This window comes from Aegilops tauschii, chromosome 1, assembly GCF_002575655.3.
Source record: "Aegilops tauschii subsp. strangulata cultivar AL8/78 chromosome 1, Aet v6.0, whole genome shotgun sequence".
NCBI lineage: Eukaryota > Viridiplantae > Streptophyta > Magnoliopsida > Poales > Poaceae > Aegilops > Aegilops tauschii.
The window spans coordinates 15,940,718-15,966,183 of NC_053035.3; the positions used below are offsets into that span (position 1 = coordinate 15,940,718).

Consider the following 25,466-nt stretch of genomic DNA (forward strand, 5'->3'; position numbering starts at 1 on the left):
AGAAGGTAAGTATATATAGGGAGAGATCACATCTTGTTTTGAATAAATAAAGAAGAGAAATGATGGGTGTGCCACTATACAACTTCTAAATGTGCAGGCTGCGACAACTTTGTTAAATGGTGGTTGTGCCACCAAACCGTGCGGAGAAATTGCACAAAAACCACTACGCGGCATTAGCGATTGTTGCCATCTTCTTTTGGCCCATTTCTTCCTAGGCAAGCCTCACCACTTGACCGCGTCACTAACAATGAAGAGAACATTCGTTTGTTACTTTCATCCGATGTGGCGCTCGATCGAGTCCAACAATATAACCCATACTTTTTGTGCCACCGCCGTGCACACCACAACGGAAATATACGCCGACCTATGCCTGTTTGCAGCTCTTCCTCATCCGTCGCCTCCTCACTGCCGCCGTGTCCTCCCTCCTGGAAACATCTCCTTAAATTTATGTACGATTCAAAATTCATCCATTCAAGTCCGGCAAGCACTCCCAACAATGCCATCCGCTGCGTGCACTAGTTTCCTGCCTCAGTGCACCCTTTTACCTGCCGGAGTGCATCGCTCAAGGCAACATAATCCAGAATGCGCCCCCTTCAATGTTCTATTGGGCCCTCTTGACATGCTAGTAGAACAACCTCAGGATCCCATTTTGCCCGACGGAAATTCACAGGGGCACGCGAGTGCGGGGGCACGCACCTGCCCAGCCCTGCCTGGCCGCTCGATTGCCTCACGGTTCATGTAGTGGTTGAATCTTGCACGGGGGCACAGTAAGTTTTAAGTTTCAGTAGTTGAATCCTGCATAGGGGCATAGTAAGTTTTAAGTTTCAGCGTTGAAACTTACGGATTTTGCATCTGAAATTTCCATGCTTCAACCAAGTTTTATAGATAAAATTTTAAGCAATTTTCTCTGTTGGTCGTAGAAACAAAATACCGGACTATTCTCGGTAGCGCATACTAAGTTTCAGTATTGAAACTTTATATATAATTTGTCAAAATACCGGACTATTCTCGGTAGCGCATACTAAGTTGTCAAAATATATTCAAAATGGATCTTATTTGAAAGTGTTGGTCACGAGAAACACGAATATGAAAAAATAACTTAATTTAGAATTTTCATTTGGAAGATACATAATTTTAAAAATCAAAAGCCAAAATAGAAAAAGAGCAATGCTACAGGGACGACACATCTCGCCGAAATCTGGACAATGGATCAAATCATTGTTGGATGGCATCTTTTAGCAAATCAGCACCGATTAAGATGGACATCGTCCAGATCTCGTCCATGCACCCGCGACTTCCGTGCCCCTGATTTGTCTGCCCTAAATCCTCGTCCTTTTGCCTGGCCGATGTTTGCAGTTGCTATGGCCAAATTTTTCTTCAGCTTTTGTGCAAAGCATTGGCGGGTAGTACTGCCTGGTCAAATACTCCATCGAGCGAAAGACAATTATACAGTCCAAAAAACCTCTCTCTCTATAGCTTATCTAAAGGAATACATATTGTCCCGACGTCTCTCTTGTTCAAAGTATTAGTGGCACATTTGATCAATGCATTTACTAGACCCGTCCAAATGTCTCATAGTGCAGATACGAAAATGGAAGTGGTGTCGCGGCAAACATAAATTGGAAGTTAATAAATTAAACAGCATCTAGTGAACGATTGCGTCAGTTGAATTTGTAGACCAGAGCTACGGGTTACCGCCGGCCGGCCGTGTTGGTTGAGACTTTCTTATACTGCCGGCAACGACGCTTGTCATTTGGTTCGGCGTCACTATGACACCTGCTTGCCTCTATGGATGCATTTGTGCCATTTGGTACGTCCAACAATCTCGGGCTGCCAACGCGTCTGTTTTTTTTTTTTTGCATGACAAGAGCTCGTGTAAGTTGATGTGACAGCAGAAGTGGAACAGTATACCAATTCAAACCGAATTAGGGGCAACAAAAAATCGTACGGGGTCGGAAGCAGAGGTTGATCTCGTGTAGTGTAGTTGATGAGACGGCAGAGGTTCGGCAGTAGTTGTTGGTCGTAGCGCTCGGAAGCATCCGGCTTAGATCGATCGGATGGGGCCAGGGCATCCAGCCGGCCACGTGATATATAGTTCGACCGATACCTGCAGCCTCGCAAGGTTCTTTACATTCAATATGAAAGAAAATACAATTGACAACAAAATATAAACGTTCACTCCCACTGTTCACAAATATAAGATGTTCTACTCCCTCCAATCAATATTACTTGTCGCTGGTCTAGTACAAAATTGTACTAACTTTGTATTAAATCATCGACAAGTAATATGGATCCGAGGAAGTACTTTTTCTACTTTGAATCGGATGAAAATAGACAAGTTTTATGGTGCCTGTTCACTCATTTCAGTCCGTGTTTCATTCATATTGGAATATCAAACGCAACTTATATTTTTGAATGGAGGGAGTACTTTACTTGCATTACAAGTGTGTCTACCAATATACAAGTGTGTCTAGAAAAAACGATAATAGATAAGCTAGTGAATATTACCTAGTGGCCACCACCTGTAGAGAAATAGGGAAACTAGGTCTTCCTCCTAAGAGACTCTGCCGATGCTGGTTCCCTCGCCGTTGGTTACCTTCTGGCGCCAATGAGGTGGAGGAAACCCTCCTATGGGGGTGTCTATGTTGTCCGCGGTCACCCTAGCTAGAGTATGGGTTAAGTATTGTTATATGGCTCGCGCCATCAATGGAGAGGAATAAGATCTACACATCTTTGTGCCGAGCTTCTGCCAGGGGCGAATCTTGTTCCTTGTTTTTGTCTTCATTTCATCTAGGGAAACTTGGAGTGCAAACACAGGGGTGCTCCCGTGCTACGCTTGGCCGAACGTGTGGAAACATAAGGGGCAAACGTAGGAGCAAGGCAACCCGACTTGACCAAGAACACAACTTGACGATTGAAGCACACAGGCCGGGGAAGTCCTAATTAAGTGATAGTTATATTATTAAGTTTGATTATGATCCTGCATGTAATTATCATGAGAGAGGCAAATATGGTTATAGAAATCTTCATGTTACAAAATCACCTCTTTTTGTGATGAATGTTTTAAAGTTGGGATTTTTTTCTCTTAAATGTACTAGGAGGTGATGGATCCGCTCCTCACTCGCCTGTTTTTTTTCTTTTTGGAAAATCCTCAACTGTGGCCTTTCTCGCGTGGCTAGCAATTGGGTTGGGATGATAGTCCGAGTTAAACAGCGGGCACCTCTTCTCCTCTGGAGCAGTGGCCCATTAGAACATTTGACCCATGAAAGATAAATGTGGTGGAGGACAAAACAGAGAGTAGATTTGTTGGCCGAGACCTTCAAAATAACCTGAAAACAAACGGCCAGAAATGCTCAGGCCGTGAGGGGCTGAGATTTCGTTCAGTTTTATTGTCCTAAATAAGATATAACATAGAGAACTGCTTTAATTTAATTCTTCTGTTTGCGGACATGTAGAATCATTTCTTTCGGTGGGTTTACTTTTATAAGCATCTTATATCTTATCATCTATTCTTAAATAGTTGCAACCCACTATCTATTTTTCCACTCCATGCAACTATGTCGCATTTAGCGCACTAATGTATTCACGCAACCATGCCACCTCATGAATCATGCTTGGATTTGTTACACATTTTTGAAGCATAGCATACATATATTTGTATGTTGGACACTTGGAGCAAATATCTTTAGGTCATGTTACACACTTTTGTTAAAAATAGCACCCCGTTTGACTTCAATCCAATGGATATCTCCTTTTATATAATATTTTGTGATGTGCTTCATATAACTTATTATTTTCAGACTATATCCCAAGAGCATGCTTAAATTTGTTTTTGCAATTGTTTAGCATTTTAACATCGATTTTATCGAGGTTTCCGCAGCAACGAGCGAGGCATCATCTTGTATCTACTAATTGGATGCACCATAGATAGCTCCACGTTAATCTTGGAGGTTAGAAATTTCCATCCATAAGATTAACTGATGATGCACAAATAACCATGGGGTGATTCCTACTCCGCCTCTTCTACCCGTAGGAGAGAAGGAATTCTTTCAAATCAATCTTATCTCCTTTCGTGTATAATAAAAGAACTACATCTATTTGCTTTCTGTCTCCTTCCATATTACAAAAAGAAGTAAAAACATAGGCAGGACAAAGTAAATCTAATCATCGCCTCCCGCTAATTGATACGCCGGCGCAAGCTACAGGAGAAGTCGCCTCCATTCCTCTTCAGTCCTTCATAGGCCTATCTTCTCTTCCGTATTGAAAATAAGTAAAAAACGTAGGCCAGACAAAGTAAATCTAATGAGTGCCTTCGGCTGCTAATTGATTTGCCGCCACAAGCTTCAGGAGAAGTCACCTCCATTCCTCTTCAGGCTCCACATGTGCAGCTTCATAGGCCTATCTTCTCCTTCCGTATTAAAAAATAAATAAATAAAGGAGGCCGGACAAAGTAAATCTAATGATCGCCTCCGGCCACTAATTGATTCGCCCGCACAAGCTGCTGGAGAAGTCGCCTCCATTCCTCTTCAGGCTCCACATCTGCAACTTCACCGGCCTATCTTTTAGACGAATGACATGTCATCCATCTATATGGATCTCGCTGTACGCACCTGTAGTAATTGCATGTCTCCGTATGCCCATGATTTCTAAAGGATTGTGAATCTACAAGCATTTAGTGGATGAGTTGAAGTGCTGATGAGGTTCATGCAAAGACATGATTGAGAATACTGGCCAGCTGCAGGCTAGCTACTCGAATGACTATTTAATTTTGTCTACCTCCACAGGCCGGCTACATCATGCCTTCAGATCAATGAAAAAATAGGGTGCTACGGCAAAATAGCAAGGCCTTTAAAATATTCTATTAGCGTGCTATTAGCGAGGCATTTCTCACAACGTTATAGTGTGCTATTAGTGACGCTATAGCACGCTATTTTTTTCAGTGCCCCAGATGCAGGCAAAGGTAAATATACCAATCAGGTTTGATATAATTCATGTGTGCTATAGATTTTGGTAGTTCATATGAGCATATATTTTCTGATGCATATATGTGTATATTTGGGTGCAGGCATTGAATGTTCTGATAATTTTAATGCGAGGTGTGATAACTACACGTATGTATATATTTTTGTCATAATTAGGAGAAATAAATATTAAAAATGATTGTACGCTGAAATCTCCATACCAATTTTACTAACTCAATGTAATAAAAATAAGCCTTATGGCTGTCATCTGCCAGAAACATGTGATACACAGACCCATATATGTGTTGCAGATTAAAAAAAGCTATAATACCCACCTTACCTCAATTAGATATTTTGACATCTATCTGCTGTAGTTTAACAGAAAAGTGCAAATTTATTTTTGACGTACCTTAAATATCACCCCTTGGTAATATATTATGGTCCCAGGATCTGCTCATTGTCGGCAAAGAAAATGAACATCTGCATGCATTCCTGATAAAGAAAGGCTTTGACAATTAATTTTAAAAATTGATATGACCTAAACAAATTTCAAATATGCTGCCAACAGACAATGCTATTGCCGACACAAGACCAAATTCAACAGCTCCTAATGAGCGATCCCCATGATGAAGAAAAATAGTAGGCGCATATAGTACTTTAGTGACAAGAAAATCTGCAGATTGGCCATGAAAGAAGACGGTGTGCTCCTTGGTGAGCGAAGGCGTTGATGAGCACACCGTTGCCGTACAATGTGAAATGCTAAGGATGCCCATGCCAAGAGCTGATGGTGAGTACTGGCCTATTGCAGCTCCATGAGTTTCTTTTGTCTACATGTACGTGGCGATGAACGGGATCCATTTGATCTAGATGCGGGCAATGGTAATTTTTTTAAGCAGGTTTGATCTATGTCATACACGCTAACAAGTTGGTGGTTTGATTATTATCTTGCGTGAGCTTTAGATTTGGGTTGGGCAAATTAGTCACTTAATTTACTGCTTTTTGTATGAAGCACATATATGGCTGGTGATGACATGTTACTATATTTAGTTGGTTCATTGACTGCAGCGCGTGGGATTTGCCGATACTTTGGCACAAGGTATGATAACTACACATATATCTACTTATGCCATTGATAGGAGAATAGTGCAAATTGTACTAAAATCATCATGTGCTCAAATTTCCATGCTAATATACCGCTACAAGGTTACAATATTCAGCCTTCCATTTATCATTTGTGAGAAAGATCTCATGCACACACACAATTATGCATGTCATGAACCGATATGACTTGTGTGTTTTCAATGGAAAATAACTAGAATTCCCTGCTTTTCCTCAATAGGTTTTTCATAGAAATTTAATCATAAAAAATCAGGTCCCCTATTTGATGAATTTTAACCAAAAAAAACTCTAAAAAATGACAATATATTTTCATTTAATATAAATGGTTCCAATATCGCATTTTTTCAGACAGAATGAATAAAGTGCATGGATTCACTATTTATTACCAGGGGGAAATGAATGCCCACATGTACTCCCTATAGAACACTTTGCATGAATATCTTATGTAAATTTGATTTTAAAAATGACACAATCTTAAAGATAACAGTAAAGATGTTATCGAGAGCATGCTCAACATCTCTAAACCATAACACCAAACTCCGTCATAATTTGTCGAAAAAAGGATAACAAATGATACATCCACCAAATTTTGCATTTGCAAAACTACAGCCACCAATACACAAGCAACCTTCATGAATATGGAACATTTTTACATTTATTATAAACATAAAGTTCCTGGGGTGAAAAATAGTTGTGTCTCGATTGATGGTTGGAAAAGAGTATACATGCAAACAGTACAATCACAAATGGTTGGAGCTATTTAACTCGATCCTTTTATTTATACAAAATTAGAAATTAAATACTATTACACTGATCAAAATAGTGTCTTGAATGTCCCTATATTTGAAACCCGAAAACACTAAGGGGTTAATAACTAGTATGCAGTAATCGTGGCAAAAGTAAATAGATGGTTAAGAAGCTCAATGATCATGATGAGAGGGAAAAGAGACAGGCAACTGAATTGTACATGTTTGAGGATGTAGACACTGCAATCCATACATTACATAAAATTACTAATAAGAAACATAATGTTGAACGTTACTAAAATACACGAGGTACATCAGGAGCACATACAACAGGGTTTGGGGAGGAAAACGCATATGAATTCTTACAGTAGAAACACAACAAAAAGTGAAAACCAGTGATAAAGGAAACTCAGAACAGCCATCACACCGTCGCTCTCGTAACCACTTGTAGTACTGGTGATTTTATGTTGTTGGCGAATAAATAATAAAGTGTCATTTGCTGATCGATCATGTAGTGGCTGTGATCGGGGCGCTGTAGAGGACGGGCGTCTCGATGGTGAGGCCGGGGCCAAAGCCGAAGAGGACACCCCACTCCTTACCCTCTCCAGTGGTTGCTTGGCCATCCTGGGAAGAGGTCTTACGCATCACGTCGAGGACGAAGAGGACACATGCGCTGGACATATTGCCGTACTCCGACAGGACCTCTCGGCTGGCGCGCATGGGTTCCTTGTCAAGGCCAACTTTCTCCTCAACCATGTCCAGGATCGCCGGCCCGCCAGGGTGTGCAATCCAGAAGATGGAGTTCCAGTCGTGGATGCCTAGAGGCTTCAATGCGTCCTCGAGCACTTGCTCGATGTTCTCGGAGATGAGCCCGGGCACGTCCTTGAGAAGGTGGATGGTGAGCCCTGCCTCTGTAAGGTGGCAGTTGATGGCACCCTCGGAGTCGGGCAGGATGGTCTGGCTCGCTGATACCAGCTGGAAGAGTGGCTTCTCGAAGGGCACGTCGGGGTCAGTGCCGATGATGGCAGCGGTCGCGCACCCGCCAAAGAGCGCATGTCCGACCAGCGAATCCAAATGGGACTTGGAGGGGCCAAGGAATGCCATGGCGGTAATCTTCGAGCAGACCACCAACACACTTAGCGTTTTCCAATCTCAGTTCTTCTTCCCCCCGCCGCGCCGAACACCGCGACGCCGCCAACCAGCTGATACGTCTCCAATGTATCTATAATTTTGATGGTTCCATGCTATTATATTATCATTCTTCGATGTTTTGCAATCATTTTGTAGCAACTTTATATCATTTTTTGGGACTAACCTATTAACATAGTGCCCAGTGCCAGTTGCTGTTTTTTCCTTGTTTTTTACTTCGCATGATATCAATATCAAACGGATTTCAAACACAGCGAAACTTTTTGGAGAATTTTTATGAATCAGAACACCCAGGATTGCCAGAGAAGTACCCGGGGGGTGCCCGGAGGGGGCCACAACCCACCTGGGCTCGTCTGGGCGCCCAGGCGCACCCTGGTGGGTTGTGCCCACCTCGGTGGCCTCCCACGCTGCCTCTTCGCCCTATAAATTGTCAAATATTCCAAAAACCCTCTGGGTAACCCTAGATCAGAAGTAACACCGCTGCAAGCCTCTGTAGCCACGAAAAACCAATCTTGACCCCGTTCCGGCACTCCGACGGAGGGGAATCTTCGTCGGTGGCAATCTTCATCATCCCGGCGGCCACCACGATGAGAAGGGAGTAGTCCACCCTCGGGGCTGAGGGTCTGTACCAGTAGCTATGTGTTTAATCTCTCTCGTGTTCTTGAGATGGCACGATCTTGATGTATCGCGGGCTTTGTTAATATAGTTGGATCATATGGTGTTTCTCCCTCTCTATCTTGTTGTGATGAATTGAGTTTTCCCTTTGAGATTTTGTTTTATCGGATTGAATATTTTTATGGATTTGAGAGCACTTGATGTATGTCTTGCTATGAATATCCGTGGCGACTATGGGGTATCATATTGATTCGCTTGGTATATGTTTTGGCACTCAACTCATGGATTCCCGAGGTGACATTGGGGTAATCTATGCATATGGGTTGATGCATGTTCTCGTCTTTGTTTCTCTGGTAGAAATCTTCGGGAACTCTTTGAGGTTCTTTGTGTTGGATCTAGTATTATAAATCTGAAATTGTTTGATGTGTATCGTATAATTAACTCATGGATACTTGTGGTGACATTGGAGTATCTAGGTGACATTAGAGTTGGTTGATGCGTATCATATGGTGTTATTTTAGTACAAACTCTTGGATAGATTGAACGGAAAGAATAATTTTGTGTTATTTTAGTACGAACTATTGAATAGACGAATGGAAAGAATAACTCTAAGGTGGTTTCGTACCCAACAAAAAATTCTTGTTATGTTCTCCGCTAGATAAGAACTTTGAAGTGATTCTTCATCGCACGTTGAGGGATGATTATATGATCCAATTAGTTTAGCATTGTTGAGAGATTGCACTAGCGAAAGTACGGACCCTAGGCCTCATTTTCAAGCATTGCAATACCCTTCGTGCTTTGTTTTATCAATTTCTACCTTGCTGTTTTTATTGTTCCTATCACAAAAATCAATATCAACTATCATTACTACGCTTTTATTACCATCTCTTCGCCAAACTAGTGCACCTATACAATTTACCATTGTATTTGGTGTGTTGGGGACACAAGAGACTTTTTATTATTTGGTTGTAGGGTTGTTTGAGAGAGACCATCTTCATCCTACACCTCCCACGGATTGATAAACCTTAGATCATCCACTTGAGGGAAAATTGCTACTGTCCTACAGAACTCTGCGCTTGGAGGTCCAACACGAGTTTATAAGAATAAAGTTGCGTAGTAGACATCAAGGTCTTTTCTGGCGCCGTTGCCAAGGAGGTTAGGTAAGCGGCACTCACATCCCGTAAACGAAGCTCTTTTCTGGCGCCGTTGCCGGGGAGGTGAGTGCTTGAAGGTATATCTTTAGATCTTGCAATCGAATCTTTTAGTTTCTTGTTTTATCACTGGTTTGGTTTATAAAAGAAAACTAAGAAAATGGAATTGATGTTGCATCATATTATTCATCTTTATAATGTCTTTCTTGAAAATGATGGAAAGGAAAATTGTGCTCAATTGATAGAAGAAGAATTCTATAAAAATTTTTTGGCATAAATGATGATCATGATTGCAATGTTGTTAGTATGAATTATTTGAATATCCATGATGCTAGTGATATGCAAAGCCATAAGCTTGGGGATGCTATGTTTGATGAAGATGATATTTTCAGTCCCCCAAGTTTTAATGAGAAATTTTATTATGATGAAAGCATGCCTCCTATTTATGATGATTATATTGATGAAAGTGGATTTGGAGAATCCACTATTTTGGAAGAGGTTTCAATTGATTATGACAAAAAGTTGCTATCTATGAAGATTATGGTGATGACATGTATGGTATAAAGAATAATGATAACCATGAAACTTGTCATCAAGATTTTAATTTTCAATCACATGATAGTTATTTTGTTGAGTTTGCTCCCACTACTATTCATGAGAATAAATTTGCTCATGTGGAGAGTAATAAAATTTCTATGCTTGTGGATGCTTTATGTGATAGTTATATTGTTGAATTCATTCATGATGGTACTGAAAATTATTATGGGAGAGGAACATATGCTTGTGGGTATTACAATAATATCAAGTTTCCTCTCTATGTGTTGAAAATCTTGAAGTTGTGCTTGTTTTGCCTTCCTATCCTAGTTGATTCTTGTTCCCATAAATTGTTTGCTCACGAAATTCCTATGCATAGGAAGTGGGTTAGGCTTAAATTTGCTTGTCATGTGATTCATGATGCTCTTTTACATGTTTCAATTATTATCTTGTATGCGAGTATCATTGAACTCATCATGCCTAGCTAAAAGGCATTAAAGAAAAGCGCTTGTTGGGAGACAACCCAACACTTTTACCTACTGTTTTAGTTTGTTCACATGATTATGCTACTGTATTGCGCTTGTTGTGGATGATAGTTGACTTTAATCTGTGTAAAAACAGAAACTTTTGCGCTAAGTCCAGGAATTTTCAAAACTCACTGGAACCTGCTTTTAATCTGAAGTTTTTATAGGTGATATATATTAAAATTCCCTACATTATCCTAATTTTTCAGAATTTTTGGAGTAGCAGAAGTATGGTAGTTGTCCAGATCATTATGGACTGTTCTGTTTTTGACAGATTCTGTTTTCAATGTATAGTTTGCTTGTTTCCTAGTTTCTGTGGCTTATATTGCTCAATATAAATTGTGGAAATGAGAAGGTACAGTAGGCATTGTGTGAGAACAATTATGAATCTTGTCTTTGACAGTACCAAAGTTAATGATTTGCTTTATGGTACTAACCTATCTCACGAAGTTCCGTTAAGTTTTGTGTGATTGATGTTTTCATGTTTTTGTCAGATATCGATATGAGGAGAATAAGGAGTGATAAGACCCTAATCTTAGAAATGCCCAAGGCACCCCAAGTTAATATTCAAGGAAGATCCAAGCAACTAAGCTTGGGGATGCCCCGGAAGGCATCCCCTCTTTTGTCTCCAACATTATTGGTAATCTTACTTGGGCCTATATTTTCATTCGTCACATGATATGAGTTTTGCTTGGAGCATCACTTTATTTTGTTTTTATTTGCTAGCTGCTATCTATAATAATTTTTTGCATCTTTTATTTCAATGAAAATGTCAAGTATAGCCTTTGCCATGCTTATTTTGCGAGTATATGAGTTGCTGTTTCAAAACAAAAAATTTATCGCTGTTGAAAAAATTCTCTAGAAAAGTAAGAATGTGATAAAATGTTGAAACTTTTTGCACAATAAGCTATGATAAAATTTCTACCGTGTGGTAATTTTTCTGAATTTTTGGAGTCAGAGAAGCATGAGTTTTCTTGCATCCTTTACAGACTGTCCTGTCTAGATAGATTGCTCTTATATTTGCATTGCTTGCATATGTTTGCTTGTTTAATGATTCTATTTGAGGATACGAGTATTAACAAAAAAAAATCTATAAAATGACTCTAAAAATGACAATATATTTTCATGTAATATAAATGGTTTCAATATCGCATTTTTTCAGACAGAATGAATTAAGTGCATGGATTCACTACTTATTACCAGGGGAAAATGAATGCCCACATGTACTCCCTATAGAATACTTTGCATGAATATCTTATCTAAATTTGATCTTAAAAATGACATGCTCTTAAGGATAACGGTAAAGATGTTATCGAGAGCATGCTCAACATCTCTAAACCATAACACCCAAGTCCGTCATAATTTGTGGGGAAAAAAAGATAACAAATGATACATCCACCGAATTTTGCATTTGCAAAACTACAGCCACCAATACACAAGCAACCTTCATGAATATAAAGTTCCTGGGGTGAAAAATAGTTGTGTCTCGATTGATGGCTGGAAAAGAGTATGCATGCAAACAGTACAATCACAAACGGATGGAGCTGTTTAACTCGATCCTTTTATCAATACAAAATTAGAAATTAAATACTATTACGCTGATCAAAATAATGTCCTGAATATCCCTATATCCCTGAACATTCTATCGTAGATGGGTTTAGCATCCCAGACATATGGATTATGCAGTTATCGCGGCAAAAGTAAATAGATGGTTAAGAAGCTCAATGATGAGGGTGAGAGGGAAAAGAGACAGGCAGCTGAACCATACATGTTTGAGGATGTAAACAATGCAACCCATACATTATAGTATAAAATTACTAATAAGAAACATAATGTTGAACGTTACTAAAATACACGAGGTACATCAGGAGCACATACAACAGGGTTTGGGGAGGAAAATGCATATCAATTCTTACAGTAGAAACACAACAAAAAGTGAAAACCAGGGATAAAGGAAACTCAGAACAGCCATCACACCGTCGCTCTCGTAACCACTTGTAGTACTGGTGATTTTATGTTGTTGGCGAATAAATAATAAAGTGTCGTTTGCTGATCGATCATGCAGTGGCTGTGATCGGGACGCTGTAGAGGACGAGCGTCTCGACGGTGAGGCCGGGGCCAAAGCCGAAGAGGACACCCCACTCCTTACCCTCTCCAGTGGTTGCTTGGCCATCCTGGGAAGAGGTCTTACGCATCACGTCGAGGACGAAGAGGACACATGCGCTGGACATATTGCCGTACTCCGACAGGACCTCTCGGCTGGCGCGCATGCGTTCCTTGTCAAGGCCAACTTTCTCCTCAACCATGTCCAGGATCGCCGGCCCGCCAGGGTGTGCAATCCAGAAGATGGAGTTCCAGTCGTGGATGCCCAGAGGCTTGAAGGCGTCCTCGAGCGCTTGCTCGATGTTCTCGGAGATGAGCCCGGGCACGTCCTTGAGAAGGTGGATGGTGAGCCCTGCCTCCGTAAGGTGGCCGTTGATGGCACCCTCGGAGTCGGGCAGGATGGTCTGGCTCGCCGATACCAGCTGGAAGAGTGGCTTCTCGAAGGGCACGTCGGGGTCGGCGCCGATGATGGCAGCGGCCGCTCCATCGCCAAAGAGTGCATGTCCGACCAGCGAATCCAAATGGGACTTGGAGGGGCCACGGAATGCCATGGCGGTAATCTTCGAGCAGACCACCAACACACGTGCGCCGCGGTTGTTCTCGGCGATGTCTTTAGCCATGCGGAGCACCGTGGCACCGCCAAAGCAGCCTTGCTGGTACATCATGAGGCGTTTGACCGTCGGCGAGAGGCCAAGCAGCCTCGTCAACTGGTAGTCGGCGCCTGGCATGTCCACGCCGGAGGTGGTGCAGAAGACGACGTGGGTGATCTTCGACAGTGGCTGGCCCCACTCCTTGATGGCCCTCTCTGCCGCCTCTTTCCCAAGTTTGGGCACCTCCACGACGACAATGTCGTGGCGCGTGTCCAGCGACGGCTCCATGTGGGAGCAGATGCTAGGGTTCTTTTTCAGGATCTCTTCGGTGAGGTGCATGTGCCTCTTCCTGATCGTGGACTTCTCGCACATCCTCTCGAACTTCTCCTTGAGGTCCGGGAGGTGCTCGCTCTTGGTGACTCTGAAATAGTAGTCCGGGTAGGTGGCCTGGTACACGCAGTTGGCCGGGACGGCCGTGCCGATTGCCAGCACGGTCGCCAGACCCACCGCCTGCTGTGCCCTTCTCACTTCCTCCAACTTCACCGCCGCCATTGATCAGCACCAAGGAGTACTAGCTAAGTAGCAAGGGCTTGCTAGCAAGGGTCGTTTGTCAGGTGCACTTAACGTAAGATTGTATTTCTCAACTCTGGTGATAGAACTCACTGGGAGTGCTGCCACTTTATAGAACATTATTTGCTAACGGATTCATTTTTTCTCTAGAGTTGAATAGACCGACGACTGGGCTTGTTTGTTTTCTTAATTCAAATGGGACGCCTGCAGCTTAGAGAAAATCTACCATAATGGCCGTCTTAAGGAGCATGTCGTACAAAAGTATCAGCTTAATTTAGCAGTCGCGGCAATGTTTCCAATTTTAAAAGCAAGAAACATAAAACAACTCTGCCAGTGAGTTTGCCGTGTTCCGCCCGCGGCAAACAGGTCTGCAATCGTTAAGATTGCTGAGTTCTTAATATCAGGAACTCGACAAAACAAAAAAGCAACTACTGCCGAGTACGTAAAAAGGAGAACTCGTCAAACACAGGGTGGTAGACGAGACGTGCCGTTAACGGCGATGCCACATGGCATGCATGTTTGCCGAGTTCCATCTAAGCAGACATGAGAATGGTCATTGGCGTCATGCTTTGCAAATAATTGTGAAAAAAGTTTAATTGATGGGTTAATCAAAAGCCAAAAAATATGCTGTAAAATTCCATGTTCATCAGAAAATACTAGACATCAATATAAAGGATCTTTTACAATTATGAAACCATGACCGCTTGATTTGCATAACATAGCATGGTGAACAAGAAATGACATATAAAGACCAAATAGACCATCATGGTTAACTTGATGTTAGCCTAAGCCAGAAGAAATGTCATATTTGTACGAGAAACTACCCAATCTCTACTGCTAAGCCAGAAGAAACGTCCTATTTGTTATACGAGAAAAGCTACCATAGCAAGCTGCGCCATGGCCGCCGGCATTCCATGACGCAATTACTTGGCTGGCCGGCTGCAACATCCTTCAAGTGCCGATCAAAATTTGAACGATAAAGAGGAAATAAACAGTAGTGGCACCAGTAGCCCGCCGGCCGGCCTGCCGAAACGTCCTCCTTGGTATATATGAGTGCCCTATACCAGTTGGCGTTTTCATCAATCATAGCAGCTTTGACCTGAGGAGGCTGGTACTTGACCCATTATCTCAACTATCCAAGCCTAGATGGAAGTTCTCCTTGGATGCACGTCTTTCATTTCTGTTTTTAAATTCTTTTTTGCTGTCTTCCGTTAATAATCGGACACATGGAAGCTGATGTGCGTTAGCGATAAAGCAACAGCTAAATTGGGGGAAGCAGGGTACATCGGATGAGCGAGCATACCCCCAGATATGTGTCTTTCCACGTCCCAACACATGAGCTAAAATATAATGCCACCTTCCTCCTACAGCTAAATTTATATCTATATCTATATCTATACCTACTAATAAAAAAATATGTATTCTTAGTCCGTCGTGCTATTTTATAGTAAACCCCCTGATTTTTCTGACATTAAATCCGTAGTAGATATCAAATGTTTTTTAAAATACTCATATCTTCTAAACCGTAACTCCAAATTTAGTCAACATTTTTCATATACACACTTTCAAACATTTTCAGATGCTTGATTAACATTTTCCAAATAAAACATTAACATTTTTGGATACATGGTCAATCTTTTTTGTATGCACGTTTTAAACATTTTATTCAAATGCTTGATTAACATTTCCCAAATCCATGAAATGTTTTTTTGAACACATGGTCAACATATTTTCTAAACACATTTAACATTTTTCAAATGTTTGATTAAAATTTTTCAAATACTTGACCAACATTTTTTCCAATTATTGATTAACATTTTTATATACATGATCATTTTTTTAACATTTTTAATACATGGTCAACATTTTTTCTATACACATTTAACATTTTTCAAATAGTAGTTCAACATTTTTTCAAATACTTGATTAAACTTTTATATACATGACCAAATTTGTTTCATCATTTTTTAATACCCTGTCAACATTTATTCCAAAAAATGTTATTCAACCATTTTGAAAATGAAAAATGTGTATGGAATTTTTTTTGAACATGTTCCAAAAAATGTTAAATAATGCATTTAAGAAATATTAGTTAAGCATTTGAAAAAAATGTTAAATGTGATTTGAGAAATGTTAATCTTGTACTTGAAAAATGTTGATCTATATTTTAAAAACTGTTAAAAATGTGTATAGTACAAATGTTGACCATTTATTAAAAATTAAAAAATTTAACTTGTGTTGAGAAAAGATAATTATGTATTAGAAGAATATTTTTTACATATAAAAATTGTAGAATAAAAAACAAAATAAGCAACACAAAATCGAAAAATAAAAACTTAAAATGGAACAAAATAAACAAAAAATGAAAATAAAACCGAAGGAAAAATGCAGAAAGAATAAAGATGAAAAAAAATTGGAGAAGAAAAAAGAAAAGTAACGGATGAAAACAAAAACAAGAATAACATTTTTTAATACAAGGTCAACATTTATTCCAAAAAATGTTATTCAAGCATTTAGAAAATTTGGTTTCATTATTTTTTAATATATGGTGAACATTTATTCTATACACATATATCATTTTCCAAATGCATGCTTAACATTATAACAGACGTGTTCAACATTTTTAATAATAGTTGAGTTACTTTTTTTAAAATATATCGTCAAATTCTTTCATAAGCATTTTATATTTTTCGTATACATTTTCTGTATACGTGATAAAGATTTTTTCTATACATATTCATCCTTTTTCAAATGTTGGTCAATATTTTTAGATGTTCTTATGTAGAGTGATTTTTGCAAGATATTTATTCAGAATATTTGGAAGCGCAAAGAAAATTAAAAAAATTAAGCATAAAATGAACGGAGAAAACATCAAGAAACGGAAATTCAGGCTGTTGTTTCCTGCGCGCCTCGGCCCACCCAACTAGCGGCTGCCTTTAGCGAGGGTTCCCTCTGTCTCGCTGAAGGTGAGATATAGTGGCGCCCGAACTAAGCAAACCTACGCGCAGCGCCGTGCTATGTAGTGGGCCGGCCCGCAACTGTGGCCCAAAAACCCTAGCGCTCGATCATGTGGCTTTCTCATAGCCTGCCCAACTGTCGAGCATTTGGGCCTGAGAGAAGCAGGCTGCTGAACAGGCTGTCCAGGTTGGGTTTCCAGCTCCCGCTCCCGATGGCCCGCTGTGAACCGGCTGGACAAGCGGATGCCCTCAAAAAAAGGAAAGCTGGGCCAGCGGATGCGCTCCAGACGTTCGACGTTGAGCTCTAGCGCTGGCACCTGCGAAGACGAAGCCGCCATCATCGTCTGGAAGCCTAAGAGACCTGCGCCCACCAGGTATTTGACACAAGGCTCGACGTGTCGGTGCAGTGCACGGCTCCAAGTTCTACCTCAACAATGGCACGTCTCGTGGGCACCCTGTCCCACCCAACATCATCAGTTGCCTCGGTTCCAGTCTGCGCAGAGGCTGAGATGGCACCTCACGATTGCACTTGTTGTGCACATTCATGACCAAAATAAACGTTGTTTGAGGCAGGGACGTGCGACCCCAAGTATTATCCTCGGGATTAGGAGAGCTCCAGCAGGGCACATTTTTTTTGGAAAGGAGGCTCCCCCCGGCCTCTGCATCTAAAAGATGCATGTGGCCATATTATTAAAATGTACGAAGGAAACAAAGTCCTAGATCCATTACAGCTCACAAAAGGAGCAAAAAAACAAAAGTAAAAAAGGGAAACTCATTGCCACAACTGGCAGGATAAATAGGACTAGAACACTAGACGCCTATCCTATTATGAGACCGCCATCCAAACTGGTTGAATATGGCCCGTACAACCATCTCTCACTGGTTGCACCCAGTAACCAGAGGCTCCCTGAAGTCCGTAGGAGTGAGACCACATACGGATCCATGTCGTAGCTCTGAAAATGACCTGCAAGAAAGTTAAAGTATGTTGTCTGTTAAATATCATCTCATTCCTGCAATTCCTTATAGCCCAAATAAGCGCACATATTCCAATCCGAATACAGGACACTATAATAAGATCTACTCCAGCTAGCCACGTTTCAAATAACGTTTCAATGCTATTTGGAGGGATAATGTTAAAGGCTGTATGAATCATTCGCCAAAGTAATTTCGCAAGAGGGCGATCTATTAATAGGTGTCGTATTATTGTCTCGTCACGATCACAAAAACAACATCGTGCACTTCCTACCCAATGTCTCTTTATTAAATTGTCTTTGGCGAGGATCACTTGCTTGTGGACAAACCACATGAAAATCTTGATACGCAAGGGAACTTTAATTTTCCAGATATGCAACGATCTTGGGATTGGGACAGAATTAATTAGATCCATATACATAGATTTGACCGTGAAGACACCGTTTTTGGTTAGTTTCCATTGGAAGGAATCAGATTGGTCGGATAGTTGAATCTCCATCAACCTCCGCACCAAGTGTAACCAGGAGTTTCAGCGTTCCCCAACTAAGGATCTCCTAAATTGTATATTTAAGGGCACCTCCTGTAGTACAGTAGCTACGTAATCCTCCTTACGTTGTACAATATTATATAAAGCGTGTTCTCCCAAAATCTTATTGTCATCCCATTGCCAATCAAGAATTTGGCCCTACGAAAGAATATATCTTTCGTTCTCATAATTCCCTTTTAGAACGGCGAATCATTAGGTCTTGCGGTAACTTGGGCCATAGTTTTTGATTGTAAGTACTTGTTTCGTAATATTTGTGCCCACATACCATCAGTCTCTACTGATAACCTAAATAACCATTTACTCACTAGGGATTTATTTTTAATCTCTAGGTTTTCAATACCGAGACCCCCTTATTCTTTAGGTCGACAAATGATATCCCATCTTGCCAGGCGATATTTTGTCTTAATATCATCCGACTGCCAAAAAATTCGAGATCGATAAAAATCCAGTCTCTTTCGTACCCCTTTAGGTACTTCGAAGAAAGATAATAGGAACATCGGCATACTCGTTAAAACAGAACTAATGAGTACCAACCGACCTCGTGCCCCTGTTTTTTGTGAAGCATTTCCTTGGACGCCTTGCATGTTGCAAGTCATGAGTCTTGACTGATCATGATCCTAAAATGGCTGTAGTAGGACAGGGCAATGTAGGGACGCTGAATAGCTGAAGCCTGCAACTATGCCATGCACAAGCTCAGGTAACTGGACTATGAGAGGTGCTGCTCAGGCTAACATCAGCCATCTTTCTGTCATATATGGGTGGCAGATGCAGGAAAGAGGCTTGTTATATGTTGATTCAGTTTGTCTTCGGAAATTCTGTCATATCATGTTTTGCCTTGCTTTTGTTGATACTCGGTGTCAAAATTAATGCGTCAGCTGAGACCTTCATGAAAAGCCTAACGCTTTATTATCCTTTTCCCTGCGCAGAGGAGCACTACATAACCTTTCTGGTCAAGGTGTTTGTTCAGGGGCAGCAGAAACACCGCGATATGCTTCCTTCAGGAGTCCACCTCCATACGCACTCCGAGTCACTAAAGCCCTCGCTCTTGCAGTGCTTGGCACATGGCTGATCGTCGCATTCAAGAGTAATATATGTCCCGCTTAGCATCGAGCAATTCTTACCTTCAGATCCTGCACTCATGGTAGCAACGGATAGATCATGTACACCGTTTCAGGAAGAAATTAACATCAGGCATGTGGTATGAACTTTAAATGTGGCCAGCAATGACAAAGACATAGTACAGCCAAATTGGAAATATAGCAATTGTATTTGCTTCTCATGTATTTAGTACAGCCAAATTCGATTTATTTCTCACATGGTATACAATAACAGAATGCAGCCACAATAATTGAACATTGTATTGCAGAATTGAACCATGCAGTTAAGTAAACACCACAACAAATGAACCAAATGTTAACTGAGCACCACATTGCACAAAATAACATACTCCTAATAGAAGAAGAGACAGTTAACCAAACCAAGCATGCTTAACAACTTGGAAATATAGCAATTGTATTTGTTTCTCATGTATTTAGTACAGGAAAATTCAATTTATTTCTCACATGGTATACAATAACAGAATGCAGCCACAACACGAAAATCGCATTGCAGAATTGAACCATGCAGTTAAGTAAACACCACAACAAATGAACCAAATGTTAACTAAGCACCACATTGCACAATATAACATACTCCTAATAGAAGATTAGACAGTTAACCAAACCAAGCATGCTTAACAACTTGGAAATATAGCAATTGTATTTATTTCTCATGTATTTAGTACAACCAAATTCGATTTATTTCTCACATGGTATATAATAACAGAATGCACCAATAACAAATGAACATCGCATTGCAGAATTGAACCAAACAGTTAACTAAACACCACAATAAATGAACCAAACGTTAGCTGAGCACCACATTGCACAATATAACATACTCCTAATAGAAGATCGGTCAGTTAGTCAAACCAAGCATGCTTGACAACTTGGAAAATTGCACCCTGAAGAATTGAACATCACATTTGCAGAATTGAAGCAAACAGTTAACTGAACACCACATTTCATGACATATAGAACATATACTCTAGAGCGGAAGATTGCATGGTAAATGTAGATAGCACAATTCACTAGAATTTATTAAGGAAAGGCTATAGCTAGAAAACTGAACATGGGTCCTTATAGTGAGCTAATAAGACAAGCTACTCCTCATTGTCGGAGATATTGATGATGATTGGCTCCTTGGACATGGAAGAGGGCGCGGCCTCCGCTTCGTGGGTGCCCTCATCGTAGTGGTGGGTTGCCTGAGCCGCTGCGGGCACCAACCTGCTGGCTCTCGAGAAGAGGTAAGCACAGGCGGCTGAGAAAACACCTCGTTGTCTTCGTCGAAGGCATCGATGGTGGCCTCAAGAAAACGCCCCGAACTGTCGTTTAAAGCACCCAACTGCGTCGCGGCATCGACACGTGAGGTGTCGACGGTGGCCTCGACGGCGAGGTGCTCCTCCAAGATCTGGGGGTCGGCACGAATGGTAGCCATCGCGACCTCATCCGCGCGTGCGGCCGCGATTTGCTTCTCCGCTACCAAATGCTCCTTGAGATCCTGGCTATACTGCGTGCACCATGGCTTAGGGCGGCACTTATTTGGTGGAGGGGTAGGTGATTTAGGTGGAAGGTGTCGCGCTCGCGCCGATGGTTGGGGCATGTGGGATGTGGAAGGAGGAGGAGGATGGGGGTCGGGTGTGGATTACCTGCCTGGATAGGCCAGGCCGAGCAGCATGAAGGAGGGTCGCCGGCGAGGAGGCGGCGCTGCAAGCAAGGAGTGAAGGTTTCGACTTGGAAAGGAAGGCGGAAACAAGGGAAATGTGGCTTTTGGTAAAGGGGAGGGGGCGGGGAGGTAGATATTTCCGCGGAAGCCGAAAGTTTGGAATCGCTTCAACGAAAAAACTGGCGCGCAAAGTGTCGTCAGACATGGTCTCTTATTCAAAATTGTGTACGATATGTGAACATCACAGACGATTCAGATAGGTTAACCCGTGTGATGAGTTTGAACGTCAAAAATTTTGGTTCGAATTTCCATGGTAACAGTGGTCATCCACGTCATTGCATAATTTGGGTACACAAAGGAGACTACAGCACACCCACACTTCTTAATCGAGCAAGTTCAGTAATTAAAAAGAGCTAGTTAACCTAAACATTACTCTAACGAGTTAAATACTAGCCCTCTTAATTAAACAAAACAAAGATTACTACTACGGCTGGTGCTCGTCGATCTCGGCCGCCGCCTCCATGTCCAGCTCGCGCCCGACGGTCTCCTGGGGAAGGGGCTCCATGGCATCCATCGCACCATACTCGGCAGGCATCTCGCCATCCGCATCCGCCATCTCTTTGGAAAAGGACGCCATGAGCTGGGCGTCGGCGGCCGTGATCTGGGCTTGGACGGGCTCCGTCATCGCAAGGTATGCGGCGGAGAAACGGACAGCTGCTCGAACGCTCTCGGCGATTGCCAGCTCTTCGGCCGTGGGTTGCCGACCGTTGTCAGAGAGGCTTCGTTCGATTTGTGCGGTGCCGACAGGAGCTGGGCATGGGCGGCCTCGACATGGTCGTGGGTGGTCTCCATTAGGGCTAAGGTCGGCGCTGCGGAACGGACAGTTGCTGTGCCGCTCTCGCCAGTTGTTATCCTCGAGCCAGATATTGCTGCCGCCACCTAAAAAGCGACAGCGGCCGTTTGGGCTGCCATGGCCGCCCAGTCGCATATTGCGGCCGCGCTCATGCACCTTGTTAGCACGCGCATGGCGGTTGCGGTTGTGCTCTCGCAGGAGTGGGCCACCGAAGTTGCCCGCACGACAAGGGTCCACGTGCCCATCTTTCACCGACGACGATTGAACAATGAAATGATATTTGGGAGCGAGCTAGTGTGCTTGAGACGCCGGCTGTGGACTGTAGCCGACGCACCTTCTCGCGTAAGCCATAGGCGTACTATACACCGACCGTGCTCCAGGATAATGAACTGTGTGCGATCTACTTGATTTTTCATCTTGATTTGAATTACATAATGGGGTCACAGTGGCAATGAATGGTGTTTGGATTGCTATACCTTTTATCTGCAGTGAACATGCAACTATATGTGTGTCATAAAAGAATTGAAATTAATTGAGTTTTCAATGCATTCATGTGCATAATTCAAATTTGAACTACATGCACATGCTCTAATGCATATAAATTGGTTGAAAATTCAAATCTTTGTCCTTGGTTGCATGCTTAGGTCCCATGCAAGAAATGGGAATGAATGTCACCACCCTGCCATGGTTACTCGGCGGCAAACATTGAGATACCTGGTTTTTAAATTCTAGTAAATCCAAAGCTCGTCTGAAATTCATGAAACTTGGCATGCTATCATGGAGCGGCATGAACACACCGTGGTAAAATTTTTGTCCCATTTGGGGCAGGTTTGGGGATATGTTCCTCACAAAGCATAGCTTCTCACAACAAGCCTGATGGTTTCGGTAGGGAACGTCCCACCTTTGGGGACGAAACGATATACATTGCCTCTTATTGCTTTCAAAAATTTTCTCGTGTCAACATTGAACAACAGGAGTGTTTTGTCAATTTTTGCGATTTTTCGGTGTTCGTTTGGAAATTTATGCATTAACTGAGTTTTCAATGCATTTATGTGCATAATTCAAATTTGAACTACATGCACATGCTTCAGTGCATATAAATTGGTTGAAAAATCAAATCTGTGTCCTTGGGTGCATGCTTAGGTTCCATGCAAGAAATGAGAATGAATTTCAAACACCAGGGCGCCGTTGATTGCCGGCAAAACATTGAGATGCCTGGTTTTTAAATTCTAGTAAATCCAAAACTCGTCTGAAATTCATGAAACTTGGCGTGCTATCATGGAGCGGCATCAACATGTTGTGGTAAATTTTTTGTCCCATTTGAGGCAGGTTTGGGTATATGCTTCTCACAAACCAGAGCTTCTCACAAACCAGAGCTTCTCACAACAAGCATGATGGTTTTAGTAGGGAACGTCCCATCTTTGGGGACGAAACGATATCCATTGCCTCTTATTGCTTTCAAAAAATTTCTCGTGTCAACATAGAACAACAGGAGTGTTTTGTCAATTTTTGGGATTTTTCGGGGTTCGTTTGGACATTTTTATGCATTAACTGAGTTTTCAATGCATTGATATGCATAATTCAAATTTGAACTACATGCACATGCTCCAGTGCATATAAATTGGTTGAAAAATCAAATCTGTTTCCTTGGGTGCATGCTTAGGTCCCATGCAATAAATGGTAATGAGTTTCAATCACCAGTGCACCGTTGATTGCTGGCAAAACGTTGAGATACCTGGTTTTAAAATTCTAGTAAATCCAAAACTCGTTTGAAATTCATGAAACTTGGCATGCTATCATGGAGCGGCATCAACATGCCGTGGTAAAAATTTGTCCCATTTGGGGCAGGTTTGTGTATATGCTTATCACAAACTAGAGCTTCTCACAACAAGCCTGCTGGTTTTGGTAGGGAACATCCCACCTTTGGGGACGAAACGATATCCATTGCCCCTTATTGCTGTCAAAAGATTTCTCGTGTCAACATAGAACAACAGGAGTGTTGTGTCAATTTTTGTGATTTTTCAGGGTTCGTTTGTACATTTTTCTGCATTAATTGAGTTTTCAATGCATTCATGTGCATAATTAAAATTTGAACTACATGCACATGCTCCAGTGCATATAAATTGGTTGAAAAATCAAATATGTTTCCTTGGGTGCATGCTTAGGTCCCATGCAAGAAATAGGAATGAATTTCAAACACCAGGGCACCGTTGATTGCCGGCAAAACATTGAGATACCTTATTTTTAAATTCTAGTAAATCCAAAACTCATCTGAAATTCATGAAACTTGGCATGCTATTATAGAATGGCACGTCACATGCTGTGGTATTTTTCGTGTCCATTTTGAAAGAAGGCGCACTCAAATAATGACTGCCAACAAAGGCATTAAAAAAAATAGCTGCCACTTTAATATCTCAAACGTTTGTATAATTCAAACCGTGTGCATTCTGTTAACCATTCACGTGACGGCACGTGTCTTGGTTTTTAATGGCTGTAGGAGGTGCCGTGCGGACAGCTCCTTGACCTTGACTGAACGGGAGGCGTGCGAGCACAGTCCGGTGTGCAGGCTGACCGAGAGGCGTGCAAGCTGTTCAACGCAGGATCTGTGCATTTCTTCAACGCAAACGGTTGAGATTACAGTATGCAAATTAAAGTCAGACTTCGGCGCTAAGCCAAGAGACACTGCAATTTGTCAAAATATGCAGCTAAAAATCAATAACACTATCTATTTTTTGCAACTAAAATTCTGTAGTTAAGCATAAATTACATTCATAGAGATTAAGCAGTCGTTCTCACCAGGAAGCAAGACAGCCTTGGACCGCCGCCCGCCTCGCTCCCACTGGTCTATATTAATGGCTCTGCCGAGCGGCCGCACCCCCCCCATCCTCGCCACACACACAATCCTCTCTCTTCGCCTACATCCTCGATGCCGCTCCGAGTGCTCAAAGCCGTCAGTGTACGAGGATGCTGCCGAAGCGCCCCATCGGAGGGAGTGGCGACGCCGGGGCTGCTGAAGCATCGGAGCACGGCGTGAATATGGAGACAGAGGTTTCCGTTGCCGCCGACGAGGTGGAGAACGAAGCTGCCAACAAGCGGAGGCTGGTTGAGAAAGAACCGCAAGCCACTGCAGTAGGCCTATACTTCATCAACAACCTCCTCGATGATATGTTGATAGTCATCATATCCCTCCTCCCAATCAAATATCGGGCGAGGACAGCCGCCTTTTCCCGACGGTGGCGCCCCCTATGGCTCCTCACCCCTGTCGACCTCCTCGACGCCCACAAGCTTTGCCATGGCTATCGCCAAAGTTTG

The 25,466-nt window shown here is 42.0% G+C and overlaps 2 protein-coding genes across 2 annotated transcripts; both read right to left on the reverse strand.

Annotated features, from left to right (window-relative positions):
* Positions 1-7,333: 7,333 nt before the first annotated feature.
* On the reverse strand, positions 7,334-7,954 carry LOC109775502 (chalcone synthase 2-like). The gene has a single exon (XM_073503718.1). The coding sequence runs from the start codon at positions 7,928-7,930 to the stop codon at positions 7,334-7,336; it is 597 nt and encodes a 198-aa protein (XP_073359819.1). The 5' UTR covers positions 7,931-7,954.
* A 4,902-nt stretch (positions 7,955-12,856) lies between these two features.
* LOC109775497 (chalcone synthase 2) lies at positions 12,857-14,460 on the reverse strand. The gene has a single exon (XM_073506609.1). The coding sequence runs from the start codon at positions 14,042-14,044 to the stop codon at positions 12,857-12,859; it is 1,188 nt and encodes a 395-aa protein (XP_073362710.1). The 5' UTR covers positions 14,045-14,460.
* Positions 14,461-25,466: the final 11,006 nt, after the last annotated feature.

What these genes read in the sequence shown, in the direction of transcription:
- LOC109775502 (XM_073503718.1), bottom strand. Translation starts at nt 7,930, where the DNA reads ATGGCATTCCTTGGCCCCTCCAAGTCCCATTTGGATTCGCTGGTCGGA.
- LOC109775497 (XM_073506609.1), bottom strand. Translation starts at nt 14,044, where the DNA reads ATGGCGGCGGTGAAGTTGGAGGAAGTGAGAAGGGCACAGCAGGCGGTG.